Genomic DNA, 12,085 nt, shown 5'->3' on the forward strand with positions numbered 1-12,085 from the left:
GGGCGGACAAAGCATAGACAGACAGAGTAAGGAAGAAAATTATGTCAGGATTGGCTTCAAGATAGACAGAGTCAAGATAAAAAATCCTAAGAAGGGTTTTCTCTTTTTTTTACTATAGAAAAATCATTAAAATAAAAATTTGGACAGTGCAATACATATGTTATGTAAGTAAAGCAAGTATTTATCTACTTATATATGTGTTTCTTTTTTCTGAGATAGTATGGCTGACAGCTCCTCTGTAAGGCCCGTACCCATTATGCAATTTTCAGACAACCGAAAATATTTTGAGTGGCGAGCTATCATTTCTGCAATCTCCCAACGTAGGTACAGGCATGCCATTACGCAAGCGATGTTTGACAACGTGCGGCAACAATGACCGTCATGGTGGATTGGATCTTTAGGATCCTCGACAACTACCCCCACAAAGTACCGAAGTCGTTTGAGCTGTCATTGTTACCCATGATGTGCCATTGCGTTGCATGACATCGCCTGTACCCACTGGCAGGACGATGGATCGGGGGAATGCTCGTTGTCGGGGGAACATAGCTGTGATCCATCTTCCTGCTTGTTAGGAGAGTATTCAGCTTAAAGGTCCGTACACTCGCCTGATCAAAGGCAACGACGGGTCCGTCGTCACCTCCTGCTGGGCGTGTTTTCAGCAGACAGTACAGCGTGTGTACAGTCTGTCGTGGACTGATAAGGCTGTTTCTGAGCCTTATCAGTCCACCGTCAGCGTGTGTAATTGACTTAAAAATTAACTTATTTGTTTTAAGCACCTAGGTTGCGAGTGTGTGACATTAGCTTAGCTACAGGTTGAACTATAAAACATGACAAATCCAAGACTCCTGAAAGACCAGTATTTTTCCGTGTGTGGGATACATTGTATCATGGAACTTACAATTTCAAGTTCTTTTTTGAGATTTTCCACTTTCTTCTGAGCTTTCTTGGCTTTTCTGCTCAGAGGTTTGGCTCCCTCGGTTTGTGGGTTTTCTTTGCCATTGGTGGTAAAGACGTCAGGTGGCTTCTGCAAACATAAGAAAGTTGGCAGATTGATATTTAGCTATGTGTTGTTCTTATATCAACATATCAGGAATGACCAGAGTCTGTGCAGGTTAAAGTATCAATCATGATAATAACTCCAAGGCTGAAACCAATGTGGGGGTTTTAGAAAATGTCATAGAACCAAAAATCTCAGTATGCTTAGATACAGGGGCATAACTAGAGGAGAGCAGCCCCTGCAGTGGGGCTTGGGTTGTGGGAAGCCCCATCAACTAACCTTCCCTTCCTCCGATACAGGGGACTGTACTGCAGATCAGGTGTTTTTGTAACTACACCTGTTATGGGTGTGAAGATTATGATGGCCACACTTGTTTTATAACCAAAGTGAGATGGGCCCCAAGGCTGTGAAGGACACAAAGGAAAGGGAAGGGGTTTGAACATATGGGGGGGGGGGGGGGGGGGGGGGGGGGGGGGGCACCATCAAAGTTTGCTGGAGACCCCATGAAGTGTAGTTATGCCACTGATTAGGCATTTGTTATCAGTGCTGCTCAGCAAGATTTCGGATATCTGGGTTACCCAGATAATCCGAACTTTTTCAGCTATCCAACCGGATTCGGATTCCGGATACCTGGGCCCAAATCCAGATAGCTATCTGCAGATAGTTGGCAGGCAATCCGGATATCCGTGGATATCCACGGATATCCGCAGAAATCTGACTATTGAGATACTGTGACTAAGGAGATGACGTCCCTGACGTCATTGAGCCAATCAGAGGGCTCCCAGGGGCTCCCAGCAAAAACCCTAGCAACCAATCACAGAAGGAAACCCTGGCCAGCCCCACCTGACCTCATTGAGCCAATCAGAGGGCTCCCAGCCTAAGCCCTGGCACCCAATCACAGAAATGAACCCTGGCCAGGCCCCCCTGTATAACAAGGAGGGCTGCCATGATGAGAAATCTTGTCCTTGCTTGTGAATGCTCACTGAGAGACATGCTACAGTGCTGCTGGCCTAGCAAGTGCTGTATACAGTGATAAACCTAAATCTGTTCAGTGATTAACCCCTTCCCTATTACTACACCATTGTTATATTGTTAATATTTAGCTTGATTTCATTGTGTGACAGTCAGAGTGTGTGCTGCAGGGCTGCTGCAGGCAGCTGCTATGTGTCTGTGTGTGTGCTGAGCCTGTGCACAGACCACAAGGCCAGCTGCTGCCTGCTGGCCAGCTAATAGCCTTAGCTAGCTACAGTATAGGTTAGGTTAGGGATTAGGGAATAGGATTACAGTGTTATTGTGTAGTTAGTACCGTAGTACTGCAGTCAGTGCTAGTAGTTGTTAGAGTAGTAGTACTACTGTGTTAGCTTACTACAGAACTGCTGTGCTGCTGAGCAGTGCCAGTGTGACAGTTAGTGTCCTCTCCTCTGCTGTCTGACTGTCACTCGGCAAGCGGCACTTGGCACGTGTAACGTGGCACTTTGCACTTGGCACTTGGCACTTGGCACGTGGCACTTGGCACGTGGCACTTTGCACATGGCACTTTGCACGTGCCAGGTGGCACTTGGCACTTTGCACTTGGCACGTGGCACTTTGCACGTGGCACTTTGCACGTGGCACTTTGCACATGGCACTTTGCACGTGGCACTTTGCACGTGGCACGTGCAAAGTGCCGAGTGCAAAGTGCCACATGCCAAGTGCAAAGTGCCACGTGCAAAGTGCCAAGTACAAAGTGCCACATGCCAACTTCAAAGTGCCACGTGCCAAGTGCCACGCGTCACTGCCAAGTGCCGCGTCCGGCATGCTTCTGGCAGACATTACACCTGCTGCATTGCCCTGCTCCTGCTGCCTTTGCTGCTCCCACCGCCAGGGGACCACAGATCACTGCTGCTGTGCTGCTACCACCTATATTTAACCCAAAACACCACTGCTGCGTAATTTTTTGGAGGTGTCTGAGCTGAAAACTGTCATGTCGCAGTTGTGGGGTTGGACTTTGGACACAATGTGGGCTGCACGACCGCTGTCTGGAACCTAGTCCTGATGTGAATTGACAGCCATTTTATTTATTTTTTTTGGAGGGGGGATTTTAAGTCCCCACATCATCAATCAGTGTTTACCTTTAAAAAATAATGATGCTACATGCCTCATTTACCCTAAACAACATTTTTTAAAGCAATTTAAAGGTCACTTCCGGTTTTTCTATCCAGATATCCGAATCCGCCCGGATACCCCAGATACTGAGGTCGGATATCCGATTTGGATCAGAAAAGTTTGATCTCGGATATCCGACCCGAATCGGATATCTGGGTATCCGGATCCGAATCCAATCCGGATTTTGAAAAGGGGTATCCGAGCAGCACTGTTTGTTATCCTCTCCAATACATAACAATAATGTTAAAGGCAGAATTTCAGCTGGCAGGAGGCATCCCGAGGAGGAAAAGACACTAAACCACCACCAGACATTTTTTAAAGGGAGAGTGAGCTGGAAGCACCAAGAATAAACCTAATTTACTCTCAAAAACTCTCAAAATCTTGTAGGGAAAGAGCATCTGACAGGTGCCAGATCTGTTGTTCGCCATACATTTGACAACAGTGGCCAAATTCAGCAAGCAGTTGATCACTTTCTGATCAAAATTCGATCCGGGGAAATCTGTCGTTTTACCTCCTTGCACCACTGAAGCTCAAGAAGCATTCATTACAGCTGATACCCAAGATGATCACTTCAGAGCAGTTTTGCGTTGTTGAACAAAATTCACACAATGAAAATACTGTATACTGTTGCATCTGATCACCCCTTTACTAAGAAACCATCCAAAACTGACTAGAAGTTAAAGATTTTTAAGCAGACTGTTTTAACAGATAAATACAGTAAAAAAAACAATTAAAAAAAATCAAAAAATAGATGGGAAAACTACTTCCTAAATAATAAATGGCAACCCCTTGAGTGAAAAGCAAAACTAGATTTGTAAGGCACCCCATAAAAAAAAATGTTAAAAAAAACAACATGAAATGAGAACTTACCTACTGCGTAGATGTGTTAGACCAGTGGGGTGTGCTCTTTAGGCTGGTTTCAGACCAGGACGTTGCGTAAGAGGGGGCGTTAAGGTCGCATAACGTCCCCCTAACGCAACGCCTGGTGGTGTTGGAGCAGGACGCTACCAAGAGGCAGAGCCGCGTTACAAGCAGCTCTTGGTGCGCCTGCTCTTGCGGAGTCACTGCGGAGACCACGTGAGCGGAGCTCTCCGCATCACGTGGTCCCGCCGGCCAATCGCCGCACAGAGCGGCCGCTCCAGGAAGTAAACACTGCACGTCACAACGTGCAGTGAATATTAATTAGCCATGTGCCTGGCCGCTCTCCACTCCTCCCCAACATTACTGAGCATGTGCAAGCAGTCTAACGCGGCTCAGCCGCGTATAAAGTACTGCATGCAGTACGTTGGCTTGTGGCGCAGCGTTACAATGTAACGCAACGTGGGCACTGTGAACAGCCCATTGATTTTTCATTAATGTGCGGTGGGCTGCGTTACAGGCTGCTCTAACGTGCGCCTGTAACGTCCCACTGTGAAACCAGCCTTAGTGTTAACCAGGTATGAGTCAGGTTAGGGTCACACCTATTTGAATCTCATGCATTTTTCTGAAGTGCAGAAAAAACATACAGAAACTGCATTTAATACAACTGTACAGACCGCATGAAAAGCACAATGGTATGCAGTTTTCCTTGTCTTTTTAGCGGTGTTTAAGAAATGTTCAACAAGTTCAACAAGTTAATTTTTACTGCATGTGTTTCTCACACAATACTTTCCTGTGGGAATTGCATGCAATTTACGTGCGTTTTTTTATGCATTTTTGAAGAAAAAAAAGGGAAAAAATTATTTATAATCCATTATTACACTTGAAAAATATAAATATTTATTAAAAAGACAAATGGAGATACATGAAAAAAAGAAAACCATAAAAAAACAAAATGAATACGTGAATGCAGGAAAACAACTAAGAAATGCCAATGGCAGGAAACTGATGCTTTTCTGCATGGACAAGTGTGATCCTAGCCTAAAGCAGCCTGTTCAGGTGGCCCATTTTCTTTTTATCTAAATGTCTTTTTTATGATTTCTTTTATAAATTATTATCATGAAAAGAGTATCAAAGCAACAACTTTTTTTTTCTTTTAAGATATAATGTTACAATAAAAAAAACAACATGAAGGTTGAATTTGAAATTCAAGCAAAACTGAAATGAAAATAAACTGATTAGTTAAACAACTGTATCTATAGTCCTGCTCCTAAATAGGACATTCTTAGAACCCCGCAGTCTTATTTTGTGTTTAAAAGATAAAATTGTAACTTCCATGTTTTCATTGTCTCAGCTGAACGATGAAGACTTTGAACTCCCAGCGTGAACTATTTGGCCTTTTTTTAATCTATTCTTTGCAAACAGAAGTGTTTATCTGCCATGCAGGAGTTTTATGGCTTGTAATTTGTTATCCGTTATGCTACAGTCTAATTTAAAGTGGATCTAAACTCAGAACTTCCTCTCTGCTCTAAGAGATTATCCCCAGCATGCGGACCTTTATGAAAAATAAATTTCTTCATTACAATTTGTGGAATTCCTAAAAGAGATCCACCTGAAGTTTCTACCTGGTTTCACTTTTGCAGAAGGCACTGAAAGGGTTAAGCCTCAGTGTTTACTAAATAGAGAGCTGCTTTGGCAGAGCTCTCCTGCAGTCTGCCAATTGCCACTATATGAGTTCGGGTACAATGCCAAGCAAAGTACTACCCCCGCCGCTCTCTGCCACTCCGGCCGTTCGCCAATGTAACATTGGCTATATGATAGCTGAGCGCTATCTCTTTGCCAAGCAGTGCTATCATTCATGGGCCAAAATCCAGGTCCCTGGCACCACATAGCTGCAAAGTTATTTTGCAGTCTGTGGGCAGCTGAGATGCAACAAAACACCTGCTTCCAGTGCTTCACTGGAGGAAAGCCATGCAAACACAGGCGTTCTCAATACAAACTCCATGCAGATAGAGTCCTGGCCCATATTTGAACTGGGGACCCTAGTGCTGCAAGGCAAGAGTGCTGTCCACTACACCAAAGTGGCCTAATTGCTATGTCTCTGAACTGTATATATAAATGCAGACTTCGTATTTAGTGCAATAATTTAATATTTTACATCTACTAAATAACTGTGTGAGTGTAACAACAGGGGTGTGAGAGATGCTCTTACCTGGGAAGACATAGTGACAGGCTGGACAGTGTCTGGAGACTGCAGTTAGCACAAAAGCTGAGCCTATGGAGAGCTGTATGCAGTCCCTGGATGAAGAGACAGCAGCAGGTGCAGGTATAATAACCTCTTTCTAGCTGTTAACTAGGGAGAGAGGATGCCATAGACTACTAAGGACCACATACCTCCAATATATAGAGCCATGCTCCTCCCTCTGTCTCCACATATGCCTCTGGGTAACAAGTTCAGTTTCATGATAATCTAGCTGCACCAGGTTTTCTCTAGTTCAACCTGTATAGCTTTTTTTTTTCTTTTTCCAAAACTTCGTACAGGACTGATCATAAACTGGATATACGTGATGTAGAACAATTTGCTGCTCATTCTGAAGATGTATTTTATGTTAAAGATAGTTGTTTGCAACACTGATTGATATAAAGAGGGACTCCAATGTTGGGTAAAGCTAGCAAACAAGTGTGTGTGTGTGTGTGTGTGTGTGTGTGTGTGTGTGTGTGTGTGTGTGTGTGTGTGTGTGTGTGTGTTTCTCTGTGTGTGTGTGTGTGTGTGTGTACATGCTTGTGCATTGGGGGTGGTGTGTGTATGTGTGTACATGCTTGTGCATTGGGGGTGGTGTGTGTGTGTACATGCTTGTGCATTGTGGGTGGTGTTTGTGTGTACATGCTTGTGCATTGGGGGTGGTGTGTGTATGTGTGTACATGCTTGTGCATTGGGGGTGGTGTGTGTGTGTACATGCTTGTGCATTGGGGGTGGTGTGTGTATGTGTGTACATGTTTGTGCATTGGGGGTGGTGTGTGTGTGTGTACATGCTTGTGCATTGTGGGTGGTGTGTGTATGTGTGTACATGCTTGTGCATTGGGGGTGGTGTGTATATGTGTGTACAAGCTTGTGCATTAGGGGTGGTGTGTGTGTGTGTACATGCTTGTGCATTAGGGGTGGTGTGTGTGTGTGGGGGGGGGGGGGGGGGGGGCTCTGAACCCCTTAATTGCACACACATTAGAGGCTGATTTACAAAGTGTAATAGAACGCGGAAAAGCCGCCGCGTGTACTGACAGCAAGGCGGCTGATTCCGCGTCCAGCGCGGCGGTTTACACGCAGCAGCGTGCGTCTGGTGTGGCTGGGTCTGTTAGTTCACACAGATTGAGGAATACGCGCGCGCGCGCTGAGAGGCAGAACCTTTATGACAACCAAGGAGGGATCAGCTGACCTCAGAGCAAGTGGCTATTTGTTGATCATTGATGGGTGGCGCCGGAGAGCGCCTCTCTATATATAGTTACTGCTGGTCAGTCTCAGGTTGTCTGCCGTTGCAAACACTTACGTGGAAGCACTCAGACCTTAGTCAGATCCTACAGTGTGTTAGAACCAGGAGGGCCTGGGAATTCACACTGAGCCAGATTACTTCTGTGTATCTTTGTGTTATACTTCAGACTAGTTCCAGGGTGTCGAGACCATGGACCTCACACCCAAGATTAGGGACTCTGTGTTATCATTCTGTTATACTTCAGACTAGTTCCAGGGTGTTGAGACCACCGACCTCACACCCAAGATAAGGAACTCTGTGTTATCATTGTGTTATACTTCAGACAAGTTCCAGGGTGTTGAGACCACGAACCTCACACCCAAGATTAGGGACTCTGTATTATCTTTGTGTTATACTCCAGACTAGTTCCAGGGTGTCGAGACCATGGACCTCACACCCAAGACTAGGGATACTGTGTTCCATCATATTAAACTCCAGACTAGTTCCAGGGTGTTGAGACCACGGACCTCACACCCAAGACTAGGCATTGTTTTGATATCTGTTATGACCTATTGCATTTCTGACTATCCCTCTGCTTTCTGATTCGGTACCTACGCATATCTGATTACCTGCTGCCAACCCTGCCTGCCTTTGGATACCGAATCAGCCTTCTGTCTCTGTACCTTGTCTGTCCGTGTGTTGCCGACCCGGCTTGCCCGACCTTTAGAGCTATCTCTCTCCATTAGAGATAGTCTCCAGACCTGCTAGTGACATCCACCTTCAGGTGTCACTCACTCACAGGTCCTTCCTACTTTCAGCCTGGGGCTCCACCTCTTTGGAGGTCTCAGGTAGAGATGTAGCGAACGGTTCGCCGGCGAACGGTTCCAGGCGAACTTTGGGGGTTCGCGTTCGCCTGGACCAAGCGAACTTTTGCGGAAGTTCGATTCGCCCCATAATGCACTATGAGGGTCAACTTTGACCCTCTGCATCACAGTCAGCAGGCACATTGTAGCCATTCAGGCTACACTAAGCCCTGGAGCCCCACCCCCCCTTATATAAGGCAGGTTTGCCGGCCATTACACTCACTCGTGTGCCTGCTAGAGACAGACTAGGGACAGCTGCTGCAGACTTGTTCTCCTAGGGAAAGATTAGTTAGGCTCTTAGTCTTGGCTTGCTCCTGGCTGGGACACCTACCTATGCCTACCTAACTACTGGGGCACCTACTTACCTATACGGGGACACCTACCTACCTACCTATACTAGGGGACCTACCTATGCCTACCTACCTATACTGGGTCTCCTACCTATGTCTAGCTAACTACTGAGGCACCTACCTATGCCTACCTACCTATACTGGGACTCCTACCTATGCCTAGCTAACTACTGGGACACCTACCTATGCCTACCTACCTATACTGGGACTTCTACATATGCCTACCTACCTATACTGGGACTCCTACCTATGCCTAGCTAACTACTGGGACACCTACCTATGCCTACCTACCTATACTGGGACACCTACCTATGCCTACCTACCTATACTGGGACTCATACCTATGCCTACCTACCTATACTGGGACTCCTACGTATGCCTAGCTAACTACTGGGACACCTACCTATGCCTACCTACCTATACTGGGTCTCCTACCTATGCCTAGCTAACTACTGGGACACCTACCTATGCCTACCTACCTATACTGGGTCTCCTACCTATGCCTAGCTAACTACTGGGACACCTACCTATGCCTACCTACCTATACTGGGACTCCTACCTATGCCTAGATAACTACTGGGACACCTACCTATGCCTACCTACATACAAGAAGATAATAAGGTTGTTGCTTCATTGTGGACAGACCAAATTTGATCAGCTGGACAGTCACTGTTGTTCTATCATTGAGCTACCACAGCCAGGCGACCATATGGGCTTGAAAACCGCCACGGCATACACTCTCGCCACGGTGCGCACCAGTCCAGCATGGCTGTCACTAGGCAAACAGCTGTTTGCGTTGCGTTACACAATGAGTTTGGTGCGTCAGTGTGAAGCAGAACTCTAATTACACTCCCTGATTGATGTATACACATGCAAGATGTTTGAAAGCACTTTAGGCCTGCAATTTAGCATTCAATGTCATTTCTGCCCTTAAAACGCTGCTTTGCGTCAAATCCAGATTTTTCCCCGGGACTTTGGGCATGTATCCCACTCCGCCATGCCCCCTCCAGGTGTTAGACCCCTTCAAACATGTTTTCTATCACTTTTGTGGCCAGTATAAATTTTTCTATTTTTCAAAGTTCGCATCCCCATTGAAGTCTATTGCGGTTTGCGAAGTTTTCCGCGAACCGAACCTTCCGCGAAGGTTCGCGAACAGGGTTCGCAAACCGAAAATCGGAGGTTCGCGACATCTCTAGTCTCAGGCTGCTGGAAGGTTTTTGCATTTCCCAAAGGGCGGTATCGCCCATACTGCCAAAGACCACCTGCTCCTCGGGTGGTCCAACTCAAAGTCATTACTGTTGCACCAAACACTCACACTATATAGGTGTCCAGAGGTTAGTTATACTTGGATTATCGGTGATTCTGCAGATCATCAATAATCGGGTATATATCTGTATTCTTGGTGATACTGCAGATCACCAATAATCAGATTCTCTCTGTGTGCTGACACCGATCGTTACACAAAGCTTTTCTGTTGAATTGGCTCACCTTACTCATTCACTCACAATTTATCTCTCCTTAAATGACTTAACTCATGATTTATCTCTCCTTATCTAACTTAAAGCGAAACTGAAGATTGCATTAAAACTAAGTGTTTCACTTACCTGGGGCTTCTGCCAGCCCCTTGCAGCCTTCCTGTCCCGCGCCGGTCCTTCACGATCCTCAGTTCTCCCGCCGCCAGCTAGTTTCATTACCGCCGACTTGTAAGTTGACAGCAACTGCATCTCCATCTTTCTTCGCGTTCCTGCCCGCAATAGCGTCTTGCAGTTTAGCTCACCTTATTTGACTTAAAGTGAACCTCCAGACTAAACATCTACTCAGCAGCACTGAAAAAGCTTGGTGTTTCTTTAACAGTTTCACAGCATCAGAACTTTGCTTTTCTTACCCAAGCTTCATTTTTAGCTGCACAGAAGAAAACTGCCTTAGCATTTTTCCCCTAATGTTGTGCAAAGCATGATGGGATTTCTGATGTTGTTGTTCTCGTTCTGCTGTTTTGGTGCACGAAAAAATATTTTTCAATTTTGAATTTGAGATTTGAAGCCTAGCGCGTGCAGCTGGGAGGGGTGATCAGGACACAGGACTGTTGAAATTGTGTCTCTTGCTGTCTGTCACCTCCTTTCAACCAATAAGATGGCTGCCCCCATAAAAGAGACGGCTGCCCCCATGAAATCACAAACATTTGCCTGTTCTTTTAAAATGGTGGGTAAGGGATTATGTTACCTATCTATATTAACATAACTAATGTTTGTTTAGGCTGAAGTTCCCCTTTAAGGTGACTACACACCTAATGACGGGGACTCGGAACCCGATCCCCTTAGGCGACAATGCTTGGCCAGCCTGTACAGATGTGTGTCAGCTTTATTGCTGACAGCGCGTTCTGTTGATAGTCAGAGGGGCGGAGCGGCCATGGAGTGGTGCGTGCGTGACATCACGTGGTGGCGGGCAGAGGAGTGGCATCTTCAAAGAAGTCTGCTGCCAAGCGGCTGTCGCTGGTTAGTTGGCTCTGTACAAAAGCATGACTATGGGCTGAGGCAGCCGTTATTGGCCGTCTCGGCCAACTTTAGTCAGGTGCATGTACGAGGCTTTAACTCATGATTTACAGTGGGTTGCAAAAGTATTCGGCCCCCTTGAAGTTTTCCACATTTTGTCATATTACTGCCACAAACATGAATCAATTTTATTGGAATTCCACATGAAAGACCAACACAAAGTGCTGTACATATGAGAAGTGGAATAAAAATCATACATGATTCCAAACATTTTTTACAAATCAATAACTGCAAAGTGGTGTGTGTATAATTATTCGCCCCCCTTTGATCTGAGTGCAGTCAGTTGCCCATAGACATTGCCTGATGGGTGCTAATGACTAAATAGAGTGCACCTGTGTGTAATCTAATGTCAGCACAAATACAGCTGCTCTGTGAGGGCCTCAGAGGTTGTCTAAGAGAATACTGGGAGCAACAACACCGTGAAGTCCAAAGAACACACAAGACAGGTCAGGGATCAAGTTATTGAGACATTTAAAGCAGGCTTAGGCTACAAAAAGATTTCCAAAGCCTTGAACATCCCACGGAGCACTGTTTAAGCGATCATTCAGAAATGGAAGGAGTATGGCACAACTGTACACCTACCAAGACAAGGCCATCCACCTAAACTCACAGGCCGAACAAGGAGAGCGCTGATCAGAAATGCAGTCAAGAGGCCCATGGTGACTCTGGACGAGCTGCAGAGATCTACAGCTCAGGTGGGAGACTCTGTCCATAGGACAACTATTAGTCATGCACTGTACAAAGTTGGCCTTTATGGAAGAGTGGCAAGAAGAAAGGCATTGTTAACAGAAAGCATAAGAAGTCCCGTTTGCAGTTTGCCACAAGCCATGTGGGGGACACAGCAACCATGTGAAAGAAG

The 12,085-nt window shown here is 45.9% G+C and overlaps 1 protein-coding gene across 1 annotated transcript in view; it reads right to left on the reverse strand.

Annotated features, from left to right (window-relative positions):
- LOC137522196 (potassium-transporting ATPase alpha chain 2-like) overlaps window positions 1–12,085 on the reverse strand; it is a 120,657-nt gene that overhangs the window by 61,793 nt on the left and 46,779 nt on the right. The window contains exon 3 of the mRNA XM_068242227.1: window positions 899–1,024. Within this exon, the coding sequence (XP_068098328.1) occupies window positions 899–1,024 (126 nt within the window). The remainder of the gene's footprint in view (window positions 1–898; window positions 1,025–12,085) is intronic.

The sequence above is a fragment of the Hyperolius riggenbachi genome, chromosome 6 (assembly GCF_040937935.1).
Source record: "Hyperolius riggenbachi isolate aHypRig1 chromosome 6, aHypRig1.pri, whole genome shotgun sequence".
In the NCBI taxonomy this organism is placed as follows: Eukaryota; Metazoa; Chordata; class Amphibia; order Anura; family Hyperoliidae; genus Hyperolius; species Hyperolius riggenbachi.